The sequence below is a fragment of the Rhinolophus sinicus genome, linkage group LG09, assembly GCF_036562045.2.
Source record: "Rhinolophus sinicus isolate RSC01 linkage group LG09, ASM3656204v1, whole genome shotgun sequence".
In the NCBI taxonomy this organism is placed as follows: Eukaryota; Metazoa; Chordata; class Mammalia; order Chiroptera; family Rhinolophidae; genus Rhinolophus; species Rhinolophus sinicus.
Window position 1 is genome coordinate 82,576,857 of NC_133758.1, and position 18,972 is coordinate 82,595,828.

General features: G+C 33.7%; 1 protein-coding gene across 4 annotated transcripts in view; it reads left to right on the forward strand.

The window, feature by feature from the left end:
• Window positions 1-18,972, forward strand: part of CDK14 (cyclin dependent kinase 14) — a 546,519-nt gene that overhangs the window by 245,384 nt on the left and 282,163 nt on the right. For all 4 annotated transcript variants that reach the window (XM_019716536.2, XM_074340704.1, XM_074340703.1 and 1 more), the window contains one exon: window positions 18,725-18,787. In XM_019716536.2, coding sequence (XP_019572095.1) covers window positions 18,725-18,787 — 63 coding nt within the window. The remainder of the gene's footprint in view (window positions 1-18,724; window positions 18,788-18,972) is intronic.

Here is an 18,972-nt window from a genome sequence, read left to right on the forward strand (position 1 = left end):
AACTTTTTATTAGAATACCCTATGCCTTTATGGGCTTTTAAATTTTTAAATTATTTTCTTTATTTAGAATTTCATCATTTAAACTACAGACATTTAATGGGAAAGCTAGCGTAATATGTGTTATTTGCAGAGAACAGGCTGATAAAAGATTATTGATAGAGGAAAATCAGATGAAATGTAAGAACAGTAATAAAAAGAGAATTCCTTTAGAAAGAAAAGAACATACTGCACATGTTAATTAGTTGGGGATTTTTTTCTGATAGGAATTTTCCTTATTTCTTAAGTTAAGAAAATAGTCTTCAAAAAATTGGACATGTTTCAGGGGCAGCTGGAAGCAGGAGAATGATGCATTAATGTAATAAGGCTGACAGTAATGATCAGTTTGGAGAAACTAGAGGAACTTTACAGCTAATGTATTACACTAAAGTTGTCATCTGATGCCAAGTACCCAAGATCTGGATGAAAATGATCAATAATTCCAGTTACCTTCACATTTTATTTGATTAGGTCGTTAAGTAATCAGAGAAAAAATCAGCAAGTTTGTCTTTAAGTCAGAAAGCATACATTATTATGTATCACACAAAATGGGGTGTCTTCAACTTTATGAATTTTCAAAATCAGCAGTTCGATAAACACATATAATTACAATATCCATTTAGACTTTTTTCATATTATTATTTCTTACATTTTAAGAATAGTTAACATCACGTAATATTTTAGTTTAATATGCATTTTGTGCTTTGGTAAAGGGATATTAAACCCACTTCAGGTTTAAATCACTCATTTTTGTTGATGTGATTGTTGATTTTATGCAGGTTATACATCACGTACATATAGAATCCATTAGTTCTATGGTTTGTTATGAAAAACAGCAGTTTTTACTTTCAACTTTCAACTCTTTTAGCTAATTCTTTCCTATTTCCTCTGAATATCTAATAAGACTTTCTTTTATTGCCACTTCTTGATTATTTACCTTTTGGCATCATCCATTGATTTCTACAGTGAAAAAGGGAAATATAATGATCTCTTTTTTCATTCTTCCACTTTCAAACAATTGAACCAATTCTATCCTGCCATCCGCCCAACCTCCCATCCTCCCAATATAACTATATTATAATTTTGATTAAATCAGAAATTCAATATTTACATTATTATGTCAATATAAATCTTGTTTGTAGCTGCGGCATATAGTATACTGTAATTACTTTCCCCCTTTAGTTCAACTTTTGGTTTCCCTGAAATTAATAATAATTTCCATATTTTATTTCCATTAATAATTCAAGGCCTCACCAAGCTTCCGCCTAGTACATCTCCCTTCACTGTTTTCCTGGGATGCTCTTCCCCTCTCTTTTGGGCCGGAGCTCTTTTTTTCTCCATCTCATATTGTTTTGTTTGGAGCCATTTCTAATAGCTCCCTGGGAAAGAGTGTGTGGAAGATTTTCTTTTTTTTTTGAGACATTTCATTTCTGAAAATATCTTTATTCTGCACTTAGGCTTGATTGACATTTTGGCTAGATAGAGACTTCTTGGTTGGAAGTGATTTCATTAGAATTTCAATGGCATTGATCCATTGTTGTCTAGTTTTTACTGTTTCTGTTAAAATAATTCTGTTTGCAGTATTCTGAAATTTCATGATGAAGCAACAAATAGACTAAGGTGCAAATTTATTTTTGTTGGGTGCACTTTTTAAATCTGGAAACACATATCTTTCTACCCCCTTTTTTAATGTAACAGTTTTATTGAGATACAATTCACACTACAACATTTACTCTTTTAAAGTTTATAATTCAGTGAATTTTAGTATATTCACTGAGGTATGGAACCATCGCTATTATCTAATTTTAGAAAATTTCAGCATCCTAAGCAGAAACCCATATCCATTAGCAGTCACTTCCTATTTTCTACCCATCTAACCCCGGGCAACTACTGACATACTTTATATATCTATAGATTTGCGTGGACATTTCATGTAAATGGAATCATTAATATGTGACTTTTCTGACAAGCTTCTTTCACTTAGCATAATGTTTTTGAAATCCATCCATGTTGTAGCGTGTGTCAGTTCTTCATTCTTTTTAATGGCTGAATAATATTCCATGGTATGGATATACCACACTTTGTCTATCCATTCATCATTTGATGTACATTTGAGTAGTTTTTACCTTTTGGCTGTTGTGAATAGCTCTATGAACATTTGTGTACAAGCATTTGTGTGAGTACCAGTTTTTAGTTATTTTGAGTATATATATATATATATATATATATATATATATATATATATGTAGGAGTAGAAGTTCTGAGTCATCGGATAACTCTATCTTCTTTATCTTTAAGTTTTGGAGGGACTGTCAATGTGTTTTTTAAAGTGGATGTACCATTTTACAATCTAACCATCAGGGTGTGGAGGTTCTAATTTGTTCACGCCCTTGCCAATACTTGTATTGTCTGTCTATTTTTATTACAGTGGGTATTTAATGGTTTCTCATTATTATTTGTTTTGTGTTTCCCTCAGGACTAATGATGTTGAACATCTTTTAATGTACATATGTCCTTCTGTTCCAAGAAATTGTCTTAAGTTATTTTGTTATGATTTCTTCCCTCCATTTTCTTTTTGGATCTTTTATTATTTAAAAGTTGGGCCTCATAGATGGCTCCTTAATTTTCTTATGTTATCTCTCCTATTTTCTAATTATTGTTTCCTTTAGGTGAATGAATGTAAGGGACATTTTCTCAACTTTGTGTTTCACCTGTTTTATTGAAGTTTTTAAATTTTAATATTGTGAATTCCAAGATACCTTTTTGTTCTCAGACTATTCTATTTTATAATATCCTTTTCTTGTTTCAATGTTGCAGTATCTTTTCCTATCTCACTGGAAATATTAAAAATAGTCTTTTTGAAGCTGTTCTAACAGTATTTCCTGTTTCAACCAAGTTGTTATTATTATTATTATTATTATTATTATTTTAGTTTGTTTTGGTCTCTGTCTTTAATTTTAGAGGCTTTGTTTGCTAGCTGGTGATTCTTGGCTGTCTGGTCATACTTAAAAGTGGTGTAGTACCAACCTGATTGGGAGCTCCAAGTGTGGGGATGGCTGCTTCACCGTGAATTTCACCATAAAAACTGACTAAGCTATATGAGAAACCCTTGATATCGGTATCCATCTTGCCTGCAACGCTGTAAGATTCCCAGCGTTGATTTTTGTGGAGGATAGAGGCTTAGCTGCCAGTCTTTGGAGGCAGAGAAGGCGATAGGACCCCACATCATCCTCTTGTTTTAGGATTGTATCTTTGTTCCTAACTGGTTGGGTTTCCTAGTTCAGACACTCTCTGCTTTCCCCCCTCTCTGAGCTTTGGAGAGGCAGTTACCTATGTATGCAGAGTGGGAAGGAGTACAAGGATTATAGCTGCGGAAAAGACTTTCAACCAGTCTTCCATATTTTAAACCTCCATGTGTAGTCCTTCTATTCATTCTCACGTCCTGGTGCCACCAACTTGTGAGCCTTTTTGGTTCTGTTGTACAAATGCGGTTGCTTCCAGGCCTTCCCCACTGCCAGTGTAATAATCCATGTTTGGTTTATTCTGTTTTCGGATGATAAACTTGCTACTCTCTGTTTCGGTACTTCTAAAATTTGGTGAACGGGGATTCAAGACAGTACAAAGTAGAGTATGTATGTTCACTTTGCCATCTTTATCTTGGAATTTCATCCATTCTGAATAAGTTGAAATGTGAACAAATGCTTGAGCTTGTCATTGTGTAAACCACTGTGTAATTAGATAATTTTTTCACATTAATGTTTGTGAAACATATTAATCTTTGCTATTTATCAATTGTCAAAATTTGTCAAATGTGCCAAGTCCAGTGGAAGTGAAGATATTTGAATTAACTGTTATTAGATTATGGTCTCATCAGTGAATAGGTACATGAGTAGTATCTACAGTGCAAGTGTGCCTTTATTGGGGTATCCTGTCTTGGTGGAAAATATCTATGTTTGTTAATTGATTAGTTGTTGTTTTGCTTGTTTTCATAATTTGTTATGATGATTGTGGGATGTTGATACACTGTATAAACACACACTCAATACATTAGACAGTATTTTAAAGCCAATAAGAATTTTACAATGTAACTGTGTATAAGCAAATAATGGTGAAGGGTTCTGATTTTAAAACTTTTCTGAGAATGTCTAGATTGCTCAATTTGCAGGTTCGTTGTGTTTTTGAGTGCTGTGTATAATTAGAGTCCTCTCTTTTAGAAAATGTCAAGATGATTTCACTCATGTGGGATATAAAACTGAAAGCAACAGATGAGCAAACAAGGCAAACAAACAAAAACTCATAGACACAGACAATAGTATGGTGGTTGTCAGAGGGAAAAGGAGTAGGGAGAAGTAGAACAGCATAAAGGGTGATGGAAGGAGACTTTTGAGTGGTAAACACAATGCAAATACAGATGACGTATTCCAGAATTGTACCTATTGAAACCTATTAACCAATGCCACCCCAATAAATTTAATAAAAAAAATGAAAAAACAAAGAAAATGAACTTTATTGTTCTATGTGAACATTGAACTTCAAGTGAATAATTTGCTCCTTTCTCACTGGCAGATACAAGTCCAGTTACAAATCTCCGACAGGTGCACATCCCTCATTTCCATTTCATAATTCAGGAAGTGAAAAAATAATTTGTCATGGCATTTATTTGCTAACTAAGAATTTTCCATCTCCTGGGGATTTCTTTTTTTCTTAAATATGTGATCTTTGTTTTAAAGCTTTGGATCTGTTATTAGCTTCCATTTTAGCCATCATCAGGAACATTTGGAAGACAGAATTTGTTCTCTTTTTCCTCCTTCTATTTCTCTGCACTTTCTAGTTGGATAAGGAATTTAGAAGCAGCAAGGAAAGGCAAAATGTTGAGTATCCAAGCTATTTGGGAAATATATTGAGGAAAGACATCTAATTTTAACAACATGATAAAAAGTGAACAGTGATGGGGGAAAGAGGTGTGGGGAGAGATGGTTAGTGACAGAATATTTGTTAGGAGAAAAGAAAGGTCTAAGGATTTTTTTTTTAATTTTTTTTTTGTATTCAGGTTTTACCTGAGTAAAAATACCATGAAATGAGTTCTATCTTGTAAATGGTAAAAGGGCAATGTGATCATTCTTGTCTGTCATCATGACATCTGTAAAAGATGAGTGGCTCGCTAGTCTCCCTGAGGGCAGGGGATGGTTTCTCATTTGGTGTATCTCATACTACAATTACAGTGGAAACTATAAATCTTTGCCAAATTGATATGGCTATTTCTTTCCATAGAGTAGATGCATGAGACTGTGTGTGTGTGTGTGTGTGTGAGAGAGAGAGAGAGAGAGAGAGAGAGAGAGAGAGAGAGAGAGAGAGAGGTAGAGTCATTTTTTAAGTTTTTCATTAAAACACCCTTGCAGAGTGTGACAAATAGAGATATGTAGACTACACCCTCCTTTAAAAAAGGACTTGCTACATAGATACAGGAAATAGGGTCACCAGAATGCTTCGAGTTGTCAGCAACTCCAGAGTCTGTCTCAGCTGCAGAGACCCATCTTGAATGAGTTCACGCGTTTCCCCAGACATTCTGTATCTGGTGACTGTTAGCGGCAGGGGCAGAAAGGTCTGGTCGTTTCTGCCCGATGCAGGGCCACTCTGGTGCTAGACTGGCCAAGGCTTTATTGGCCTGCATTAGTTTGACTTCCTTTGTACAATCCTGCTTCTTTCTCCTTCCTTTCAACTAATAAACATATGTATTCTTTTTATATAATAAACATATTGTACCCCTAAACTACATCTGGAGAACTCAACCTATCACAGAGTCATTAAGGTTAATGTAACAATGCAATTTAACTATTTGATTTAACAAGGATTTGTCATCTTTTAGGGAAGTACTGTTCGAATATGGGGCTCTGACTTAAGTATCCAAGTCCACCAGATATTATATCAGAAAATCACAAGATTTTCAGGGTTCAGAGGGGGAAGAAAAGTCACATGGTATAGGATGAATTTCTACAAAAAATAAACTTTAGATAAGAAGTAATTGAGTTTGTAAAATTGTAGCATCCTTTTGAAGTTACTAAATCCTTGACAAAAGGTTCTATTAAAATTCAATGCAAATATATACTTATATGTATCAATATTCTTACTATGTTATCAGTGAAAAAAATTGTGATTTGCTTAATACAGAAAACTATTACTACTGTTCTCTAATATTTGAATCGCAATACCTATAGGAAGAGTGTATCTATCTCCTGTCTCTATTGAACTTAAGCATGGCTATGTGACTTGCTTTGGCTAATAAATTGTGAGTAAAAGTTATTTGTTATTGCAGCATACCCTGGCCTAATCCTGACTGATATATCCCAAATTACATACTATCCCACCACCCCAGAGAAAGCCAGTGCTACCATGTGTTACCTTCTTTTATAATTTATATTCACATGCATGTTATATGTGTGTATGTATGTATGTTTATATTTATACTATACTCATATTTACCATAAGCTGTTTTTTTAACCTTTTATACTCACAGAAGTTAATGCTATCATTGCTTCAAATCAATAATTGCAGTTAAGTATAAACGTTTATCTGCATATTAAAGTGCATGCACCCTTTGTATAATATAAGCATCCCATGCTTTTCCTTGATACAATTTTAAATCTTGGATAAATTTAAAATTCTTAATAAAACAAATTCAAATAATGATGACTTAAAAAGGTTTATTAAACACTTAATTCTGGCTTTTTAACATGGATATCCCCATGTTTTATAAATGTGGGCACTAACTCAGCTTGCTTACCACAAGCTTTTGGCTCATAGATCGTGTCGAGGTTCAAGGACTAATGTAATCACCTTCCATGTCAAGTACGATTTCACCTGTTTTTCTTCATAGAAATTATTACAACCAGCTTTATATGTTGATTATGTTAATTACATGCCAGGACTACTAGTTTATTTTGAAGTAAATATTCTATATTTTGCCCAAAATTCTCCAGTATGATTTTCTGAAAATAATTTTTATAGTGTTTCAAATTTGAGCATTAATAACTTCTAAATTTTGGTAAGACTGATTTTCAAATGGTATTTTCAACCATAGCATCAGGAAAGCACTACCTGAATTTGTCCCAGACAGACTTGTTGAAATTTTATTCTTTCTCTTGAAATTTTTTTTCTGTAACCTTTTTACAACATATTGCACTAAGTCAAGAGCATGAGAAGATATTTTTAGCTCTGATTCACTGAATACATAACTAGATTTTGGCATAAAAGCTTAAAACATATCATGAGGAACAATAATGTTGATCTTTGCTTCTTGAAGTTTCAGGGTTTATATTTAAAACATCAACTATATCTGCCAAATATGTCAAGCTCTTGGGAAAGTTATTATGTTGGCAAATTTGCAAGTATCTAATAATTGAGAAAAAAAAATACAAGAGTTTTTTTTTTCCCCCAAGGTATCTTTAATTTTATACTCATGTATAGCAAGGAATTAAGCATATTTTCTTTGTCAATAAATTGAGAAATCTACTAGCAAAAAAAGAGACAAGAGTGATGATTTGATCTTTGGCAATTTATTTATTTTCATTTTTTTATTACACGTATGTCAGCAGTTTGACTTTTGCTGTTAGATCCTAAAAGAGAGATACTTTGGAATTTCTACTCCATTTTATCTTTTGGCAGTACTCATGATACAAGAATTCATGAGTTTTATTTATTATTTTCCCTTCTGTGATCTTAGGTCTTTTTATTTTTGATATTAAAAGAGCTACTTGAAACAAAACTTTCACAATTATTGTGGATTCTTAACAAATGTTTGCTACTCCTCAATTTCTTGTGCTTCAGAGCATCATACTCTGTAGATAAAAACTTCATTATAGAAAATAATGTTGGCGCGATCCTTGTACTCACTGAGTTTGAGAAATATCAATTACTTTTGCCCCTTTACTTACTATATTGAAATAATGGCAAAATATTTTTTAAAGCAGAGATCTTGCATAAATGTGCTTATGCTGTTCTTGTGGAATAAGAATACCAATATAAATGATCTCATTAATCACAAATAACAATCAAATATTTCATATACTTAATAATTTGCCAGGACTTTATCTGAAAGCTTTATCATTCTATACTCTATGTATTCCCACCAGCCAGGAAAATTTAAATGAACTCTACATTGGTAAAATTTTTCAAACTGTTATTCTGATTAAAGAGGTTTTTTTTTTTTTTTTTTTTCAATCTATCCCATTTTGGAATCTATAGCCCACAACCCTTGCCCCATAAAAAATTAGCTATTCATAACCATGTTTAAGAACTCCAAAGAATTTTGCGTTTTAAAATCTTAATGCCATTGCTTCTAACACACCCCTCTGTACTTCTTTGGGGGAAATAAACCGCCTAAAAGGATTACTACTGGGTCAAATGATATGAGCAAAAAGTTAAAAATGTTTCAATTTAGGTAAGAAGGGGAAGAGTATTATTCACATTCATTTGTCATTCTTGTTTCTCTCAGAGTCGTCAGTAAGCTCCTACTGTATACTTTTTATTCATCTTTGTACATTTTGCAGTACTTCATCCATTATAAGAGTTTGAAACTATATTTTGATTTTCAGATGGTATGTAAAAAAGATGGGTTGACAAATGAACAAATTATAATTGCTTACTTTTTTTGGTTTGATTATGTGTTCAAGAATTGCAATTTTTTAATTTACAAGAACATGTACCTGAAGCGCATTAGAGTATATTTCATAAAGTTTTCTGACCCACACATCTAGTGTGATCCGTCCCTATGTGTTACTCTTACCCTTAGAACCAGGTTATATGCAAGGCTCCTCTACTCTACTCTGTAGCCAGCAAACGTTATTCCAGGATGGCCACCTGTGATTTCTCTATCTTCCCTCCCTTTCTTTATTGCTCTTCTTTCTCTCCTCTCTTCCACTTCAGTTCACTGTTTCTAACTTTTTTTGCTCATGTTGCTTTTATCCTATAATTCCGGTATCTTCCATATTTCTAGCAGGGCAGCTCCAGAAGCTGTTTTTGGAGTTAAGATATTCCTAAGAACTATTGAAGCTCCCTTTTTTTTTCTTCTTCCATTTCATGCTTCGACTCCAAAATATTTTATGTGGCCCACTTTGTTAACCTTTTTTTCCCCCTCAAATTCTTGAGGATGTTGGATGATCAGAACATTCCATTGTTTATAACCATGCGCTTTTTATTTTTCCTTTAAAAATTCAACGTGGCTTCAAAATAGCATGAACATCTTTTTAAAGGGGTTATTTGACTCCGTTAAAGTTTATGATGTGGTTTAGGCTCATGCGTGGTTTGCCATAGGGCATACAGACCATACCGATAGCTCTTTCACTGTTTCAAGAGAGCACATTTTACACCTTCTTCTAATGCAAGAATAGCATACAGTTCTGTAGAACAACACTGTTCTACTTTTAGAAATTTCCCCAAATTTCGTGAAACTTTCCAAATCTATATTTAATTTAATAAAGTAAAATCATGTATACCTCCAAGAAGTTTTGTAAAGTAAATATATAGGTATAGAGCTATGGAAAGGATATGTGTTCAATTTATGAATTAGCCCCTACAACCCTACGATATTGAAATACTTCAGACACGAACTATTGGAGCGCGAATGTCTTTTCATCAGAGAAGCGCGGTTCACCACAGTCTGACTGCCTGCGTAGATCTATACAATCTGTCTACCCATGGTGTCATTGCCAGAAGCCAAATAATAAGTTTTTTGTTTTAATGGAAAAGATCTTTCAGGTTGCTGGTTTTACATGATGGGAATGTGGTTGGAAATGCTTCCTGTTCCAGTCACCAGCCCCAGGCTGCCCAGGCATTTTGGATTCAGAAATGACAGCTGAAACCAATTAGGCCGACTTATGGGATAGCTAAGTCACATGTAGGTTTAATATGACCAAAAAGGAGAATACATTATACTATTTTTTTTAAATGACTAATTTAATTAGAAATAAACCACAGCACTGTGATTGCTTTGTGAGGAATTTTATGTAGTATCAACTATTGTGTGTGTTAACCACCCTTGTGCTCCCAGGGAGTATATGTGTGTGGTTTACTGGTAGAATTTCAAACTTTCCTAAGTGGCTTAAAACCAGGTACAAAGAAAATAACCCAGAAGCAGGCTTTGTAATATGTAAAATAAGACTGTTCAGGAACAATGAAATATTTGATAATATTCCATTTGAGAACATATTTTTGGTGATGATGGAATATGAGTAGATTGGAAAATCGTATTGTCTCTATTTGCATACCATGTCCTATGGTACAAACTGAGGCATAATAATCAAGTTGTAATTAGAATTTCTACTTCAAAGGGAAGAGATAGAATTTTTGTACTGTTCATGAATGTCTTTTTCTTTGTTTTTTTGGTTTGTTTGTTGTTGTTTTTTTGTTGTTGTTTTTTTTGTCATTAAAGATAGGGATTTCAATGCATTATTATAAAGCCTAAATAACATTTGATAGAATACTTACAGATTTATTTTTTAACCACTGTTTTAAAAATGGACCCCTTTGATGTATAGTGGATACAAAGTGATGTAAAGCATATTGAATGGTTGTGATTTTATTTTAAAGGAAAAGTTAATTAAGGTTTCTTTTCATCTTATTCTCACTAATGAATGATGCTCACATATTGGAACTCACAACATTAAAATGTCATTAATTATAATTTGGGAATGAAATATATGGTTACTATAAAGTTTAAGGGAAAAATGCAATTTCAAAGTCAATTTAAACCTGTGGACTTCATATAAGAGCAGTTTGAAACTAACTGCTCAGTAATTTGATGTATTAATTCTTACAGCAATGTAGGCTGATTAAAACAGATTATAGCTAGAGGAAAATGGCATTGATTGCTATAGAAGAAAGGAAGGGAAAACTCAGCTTCTATTAGTTTTCTTCAGTTTCCTCTAGCAGCAACAATTCCCCAGTGAATTATATGACTTGAATGAGCTACAGGTGAAATGGGTTAAAAACTAAAATGACAGCGCGTTCTACCAAAGTTCATAACTACCCTTCAGGTATGGTTTTATTTAGAATGTGTGTGGTGTGTCTAAGACCTGGGACAATGTCATTGAAGGTGATATTAGACAGTAATGGAGTAAGCATCACCAGTAAGTATATGCCACACCTGCTTCCTTGGTCATACTAACAGTTACTATTAATTTTGGGACCACATGCAGTTCCACTGAAGAGTGGCAATAATTGCTCTTGTCCTTTAGAAGTTGCAAATTTCTTGGTCTGTCTTACCAGACAGAGTACTATTTAAAAGTTCTTCATGGGGTCACTTACCTGGAGGAGATAGGAGTGTCTAGAATCAAACTGGTATGAAGACTAAGGAGCTTCTAAAATAATCAGAAATCAATCAGGGAAAGAAACACTCCATATTTTTTGTTTCCAGTTTGCCCATGTTATCAACTAGTTCCCTTTTTATCCCACGTGGTTCCACTTAATTTGTTTGTTTTTTTGTAAATCAAGTTTTTATTAATTTTGAAATAAATGTATAACTAAACCTTGGTGATTAAACATAAAGTAAACCTATCCCTTAAGAACAAAGAAATTCAGAATTAGTTTTATTATCTTCTGGAATCTTCCCATATTCTTACTCTTGTGAAGCAATTTTTTGGTGTTATAAAAAAAATACACCAAGCTTGAATATACTGAACCTCCTCTTGCTGTCAAAATGGAAAGCTAAATGAAACTGAAGTAAAGGACGGGGAGGCTATGTTAAACATAACTTACAATGAGGATTTCCACTGGCTATCCCAAGAAACCCTTTCTTACTTTTAGCTTAGATACTAAAAATAGAGCTGTGCTATTTTCAGCATCATATTTTGGCAGTACTTCCGAAGAACATCAAAATTAGCTGACAGATTTCGTGGACATTATGCTTAACATTATAGGAGAATGGAAACGTGTGTGTGTGTGTGTGTGTGTGTGTGTGTGTGTGTGTGTGTGTTTGGGAAGGGGCTTTTTTTGGATTGCTGCTTAACAAGAGAAGTGCAGTCTGGAAGCATAATTTCTCTGAGGACCTTAATGTCTCCTGATTAGGAGGTTTGATTATTTGAAGAGCCTACAATTGGAAAACCTCACTTTGTGGATAATATGTTGAGGAAAAAGGAACACAAGGAGGTACTGAATGGCTATGCCTACGTAACAATTGACTTATACCCATTTCCACCCTGGATTATGCGTGGGTTCATTTCCTACCCAAGAGGTTGTCTGAGTTTGTGCTCTTCAGAGAGCCTTTTTACCAGTGTCTTTCAGTGGAGGGATGTTGCTTCTTTCTCTTAATCCAAAGTGAATTTCAAAAAGAGCAAGGGATGGAGAGTGGAAAAAATATGAAGAGATGAATTTCATAGTCCAGTTTGTCTGTCATCTGTTCTTTGGCTGGCTTCTCTTTCCCAGTCCTCTTTTAAAGGGCTGTTATCGCTCAGGCCTGTTTTGAAACTGGCGTTACATTCATAATTTACCTTGGTAGTTTTTTTTCATGGCTTTTCCTTGAAGTCGCATGGCTGTGTACTATGAGTCATGCAGTTCTCAGCTCTCCATGTGATTGAAATTAACTGAGACTGTACTGTGTGAAAGTGCTCGTGAGTAAAAAGTCTTTTCGATTTTCTGTGGTCTTTCTACATCCTGCCTTTTTACAAAAGGAGATTTCTCTCCTGCCTTCTAAATTGATCCAGCCACAAAGTAATCAAATCAATATGGGGAAACCCAAATTGTAACTGTGGCAGACTTCTTTAACAGAGAACATTTATGTTCAGGCTGTTACGGTTTCACACACGTTCCTCAAATTCCTTCCCCTAGAAACACTCCTGCATTTACTTGTATGTCAATAACCAAATACATGCAGCTGAGAGGAAGGAGGAACCAGATTTTGAAAGACATGTGTGCTGGGGTGGGGATTGAGCCTTTGGAGCCTCTTTCTGCTCTTTCTCTGCCTTCCGCTTCACCTGTAAGCTTCGCCACACTTGATGGCTTCATTTAACACCACCTACTCCATGGAAGATGGATGAGGTGTTCTTAGGCATTCAGGTATAATCCTGTGTCAGACACAAGTGCTTCTGAAAGCATTACCCTGAAGAGCAGCAGCCGTGATGGAGTGAATAAGGTGTGGGGAGATGGGGTGAGGCCTAATGCAGTGAGGGGAAGAGGAAATGTTAGCCGAGAGCCAAGATAGAGACTGGAGGATGCAGACAGAGCAAGCGTGCCTGATCTACAGGCATCTAGCCTGAAGGTGCCCCTTTTATTAGCAGAACAAGAAATAGCCAGAGGTCAAGTCCAATGTAGCTGAGATTATCTGTGTGTCATCAGAGGATAGTGACCTGTTGGTCATGTGCCTCAGGAGCCTTCTGTTCTAAACTTTTATACCCAGGATGACTTTAAAAAATGGGATGACAGAGTACCTTCTAGCATTATGTTTAAGTTTAGTTTTGTATTTATGGACCAGTGCAAATCATAAGGGGGGGCACATAATCCAAAGTTAAAAAGAAGGATGTGATGAAATTTATAATTTTTGGCACATATAATGCAGTCCCAGATGTAGTACTGTATATTCAAAAAGAGAGAGGGAAAATAAGCTATTTTTAATGCAGATAGAAGTTTGTTATGGTACAAAAGGGGACCTTGTACTACCTCCTCTCTCTTCCTCTATCTGAGATTCTCCATATTCTTACCCCTAGTCATTCAGAGTAATCTCAGATCAATCATATATTTGCGAGATGTAGTTTCAGTGGTTGTGTACAGAGATCAGTGAGGTGTGAATGAAAATGTCTGGCACAGAGACCGGAAGAACACATACAGATAGAAAGGTGAACTGCTACCCCTACGAGCTCCAGTTTTCTGACTGTATTTATCATTCCATTTTAATGATAATCCTCCCAAATATCCCTTCCTACTTGAAACACACCACAGAAAAATCACCATCATCATCATCTGTCACATCTACCATGTGCTGGGCAATGTTCTGAAAGCATTCTGGGTATTTACTCATTAATCTTCACAATGTCCACGTGAGTAGGATGTATTAGGATTATCCTGTTTACATAGATGAAGATACTGATATCCAGAGGTTGTATATTGTGCCCAAGGTCACACGGTTAATGACAGCTGTGTATATTCGTGTGATGGGTATGCACACACACATTTTCATGCTGTACATCTAAGGAAATAGGAATTTTAAAACTTAAAAGGTTTGGGAAAATCTCTATTAAATTTCCCAACATCTCATTTCTGAAGAGTCCTTCTTTCTGAAGTTCATGATGCTAACATTATGTGGCTCAGAAGGCTAGCATGTGCTCCTTGAGGATCCAGAATTCTTTTTTCCCTACTCCTGATACGTTTCCTTCTTTATGGTTTTGGTTTCTTTTATAATTTTAAACAAAAAGCTTAAATACTTTTTTCTTGGAAAAAACTACAATACTTTATAAGTAGACAAAATCCACAGAATGTAAACTTTTGTCTTATATGTACAAAATCAGCATTTACTAAATATATGTCATATATAGTACCACAAAAGTGTTGCACCCGACACCATTCCACTTCTTTAATTTATTAATTTTAGAGGATCACATTAATAGATGTGCTTACGTTGCACTTTTTTCATTTTCAGGTTTCACCTTGTTTGGTGTTGAGGTATTAGTCTTTTAATATACATGTTATTGAATTCTAGTACCTGCTATCATCAGAATGTATACATCTGTGGTTATAAAGAGGTTGGTTTAGTTCTGTTCACCTCACCCTTGTTTTTGCATGCTTTGACATTGTAACCATAAAGGAGGAGTGGGAAGCATTTTTATCTTTTACTTTGTTGTGGAATAATTTATATCTGTTACTTGAAGTTTTGGAAGGTTTTTCATGAAAACCCTCTGAACTTAGTACCTTTTTTAGGTTTAGCTCTTCAATTCTTATGTCTTGTAGAATCAAATTTAATGATTTATGGTTTTTTTTAAAAAGAAGTTTTGTCTAGATATCAAATGTATTATAAATGTTTAAAAATGTTTATAATTCTGTTTAGTTTAGTTTATAGTACCATATGTTTATAGTATATTTTTAAATCTCCACATTTTTAGTTGTGTCATTTTCTCATTCTTAATGTTGATTACATTTTGGCAAAACCCCTCACTTTAAGAAGAAAATCAGACTTGCTAATGGTTTGTTTTATTGGGCTTTTCAAAGAAGTGGGTTTTTGTTTAATCAAGCCTGCTGTTTTCTAGTTTTCCTATTTAATTAATTTCTGCTATTAACTACATTAAACACTTCTGTTTTCTTTGGGTCTTTTTGTTATTTGGTATTCACTATCTTGAATTTATTGGCTTTATTTATTTTCTTATGTTAAAATTAATGTATTTAAAGGTGAAAACTTTTTTGACAGTAATGCTCTGACAACTTTACATTGCTTTTAAATATATTACTATCATTTTATTTTTATTTTATTAGTTTCAGGGCACAAGACAAAGCAAAACTTAGACATTTATCATTTATATCCCTCACACTGTGTGAAACCCCCTCCCCCATCCACTATCCCTCTGACATCGCACAGAGCCAATACATTTCCACTGTCTCTATTCCTAATGCTGTACTCCGCTCTTACTATCATTTTTAAAAAAATGATCTAAACATACTTAGGTTTAATATTTTTAAAATTTCCATGAAAATGGATTATGGATTGTCTTTGCTTCTTCTTTTCTCATTCCTTCCCTTTGACTGTTTTTCTTCCTTATTTTATTTCTGCTACTATTGACCTTAAGACCTCATTGACTGGAAGAAACACCACTTTACATATTATTAAGAAAGATAACATATTCAAACTATGATTGCTTCCTTATCATTTAGAATTTTTACTTTATGCTTATTAAAAGGGCCCTATAGCTTTTAATTCTGGCACAAAACCTGAAATTGTCAATAAATGGTCTCCAGATAACAATTACATCTTCCCGTCTTTCTTTCTCAATTGGTCCTTAAACTATTTGTTGATGACTCATATCATCAAAGCAATAACTCTGCAATTAGAGAAAAAAAAAGTTTGCTCAAACACAGGCAATGACATCTGTATTCCAGCTACTGCCTGGATAATAGCAAATTAATGCTATTATTACAACATTAAGATAAAAAATTATATATCTTAGATTGATGAAATATAGTATACCTTGATGTTAATTTGATTTAGTGGTGGGAGAGGATGTGATATTAGTATGATTTCTGCTTTCTGATGAATTTTGAGACTTTCTCTGTGTCTAATATATTGTCAATTTTTATGAGGAGGCTATTTGTGTTTAAAAAGAATTGTGTAACACAAGATTATTGGGCACAAAAGTATGAATTTAACTGTGTTATTCATATCCTTTATAACCTTCCTTTTTTGCCAATTCCACTTGTTGATTTTTGAAAGAAGCTAAGCCCGTCAAGATTTTGTGAATTTTCAGTTTCTTCATATATTTTTACTAATTTTTACTTTATATTGATATGCCATGCTGTTAGGTGCATTAATATTTAATACATTTTCCTTGAATTCTATGTCTAATATTTATGTTGATACTCTGATTCATTTTTATTGATATTGACCACTATCACTAACATAAAATATAAATAATATGAGTATATAATAGAAAATATATTTTTTATTTTATATTTTCTGTTATTTTTTGTTGTTGTTCATTATTCCTACTCCACATCATGGAAACAGTACAAATTTGATTTTCTTTGTTTTATAAACTGAGTTTTTACCTTTTTAATACAAATTTTAGCATTCTTGGTTATATAATAATTGATATGAATGTACTTTCTATTTACCATTTTACTTGTGTGTGAAGCAATGAACACATTAGATACAGTTCTCTCGCTTGTGGTTCTTACTGTGCTATCTATGGGCAGTATCTTAAATAATACTGTATTTTTGTATATCATGCTATAGGTTTTAAAAAAGTACTTTCTTGTGTACTATTTGTTCTTCAAACATTTTCTGAGAGGGAGGTGTTAGCCCTATTTGAAAGGACAGAAATTAATAATATTGCATTACAAAGTGGCAGTCTGGGATACAGAATTCATTCCTCAGTTTGTTAAATGCATGATATAAAACTTTTATATAGTCACCCAGGGAAAACTCCATGGAACCCATTATAGTTATATTTTGGGGGCATTTTTAATGAGCTATATACTATATGTAAAATGATTTCCACCTGTATTTACTCTGTTCTTTGTGTCTGACATTTTCCCTTGACTAAAGATTAATAACTTCCAAATCCAACATAGTTTCTGTCCTTACAGAGTTTGACTTTGATGTGGAAGTTAAACACCTTGAGTGTGGTCCAAAATAAAGGCCATATTGCCTAGGACATACCTAAGAGCATTTCTTCTGTCCCCTTTTTACCTTTTGCCCTTCAATGGCCAACTTCTTTGGTGCTCTACTCATGTCTTACTTAAAAGGAACTTCTTCCAGAGGCCTTTCTGAAATCTTCAAACCATAATATGTTTTCCCTGCCAAGCCCTCAAACATTATCCAATACTGTTGTAAAGGAATACACAGCATACTGTGCTACACATCCTGGCGTGTCTGGTTTTTCCCATGTGCAACTGTTTCATTGAAGTCTATGTCTTTAGGGACTAGTGTAGTGCCTGGAACATAATGAGGGTTCCAGACGTGCATGGTGCTTAATGAATGAATGCTACATTGTGCTCTGTGTCCTCATCAGTTACCAACTGGCATGAAATAAAAACTCAGTAAAGGAATCTGAACTGTTGTCACCATGGCTACAGCAAGGTTCTTGAATATGTCATAAAACTCATAATTCCTCAATAATTGATTCCTGACAATGGGACGTGGATACTCATGTTCTGTGGCTTTTACAGAATAATTAAATATTTCAATGTTGTAAATCTTAGAGTACATTCCAAGAGACAAGAAAAATTAGAGTAGCAACTTTCATGCTTTTCCCCCCCCAAAATTCTACATAGTTTATAATAGAAAAAAACAATTAAGAAGAAAATACATAATCGTGGGCAAATAGAGCTTGCATATTTAAAAGAATAATGTCTAGAGCTATTCCTTTTCTGTTATATCTGGATGTATTTTTGCCTTAATTTATAATTTTGAACGTATTTTTATTAATTTATAAGTATGTTTTGTCAAGTATATTCAGGAGTTCTGGAAACCTAAAAATTAATTTTTAATGAATACAGCTAAGAGAAATTTAAATAAATCCAATGATTAATTTTACTATAATGATCTATTTGTAGTATTTTCATCTCATACAGAATAATCCTAACCTGCATTTGCACTTGAAAAACACAAGATAACTGAAATTGTAATAGGATTGGTTAATTGCGTTAGTTTAGTGTTTTTAGTTAAAGTATATTTTTAGTTAAGATTTTTCTTTTCGTTAATAGATACATATGTTTAATGAGAAAGAAATTAAGCATTTAACAAATTATGGACATAAATTCCTCCTAATACACAGATATGTTTAACATAAAACAGAGCCTAGAAGTAAAGATAATGATTCAATTGTGGTTAAAAATGGGGGTTGGAGGATCACGCAACTGCATAAACAAAAAAAATCCACCCTCTTATCTTACATTTGCTTTGTTCAGAATGTAATGGTGACTTTGAAGTAGAAAAATATTGATTCATCATGTTATAGCCAGAAGGATTTCATACATTTTCCCTTTTTTCTTGTAGCACACTGATTTATGTCAGTACATGGACAAGCACCCCGGGGGACTACATCCAGATAATGTGAAGGTAGGAAAAGATCTTTTTAAGCCGAGGGTTAGCATTCTTCATGTGTATTTTCTGAGCCAAAGCCTAATTTCTACCATAACTTTTTCTTTTTTTAAATTTTTGAATAAAGGGAAATAATTTGAAGTGAACTATTGCCGTTGTTTCATTTAGTGGTTACAAACCATGTTTTAACATTAAATATTTTC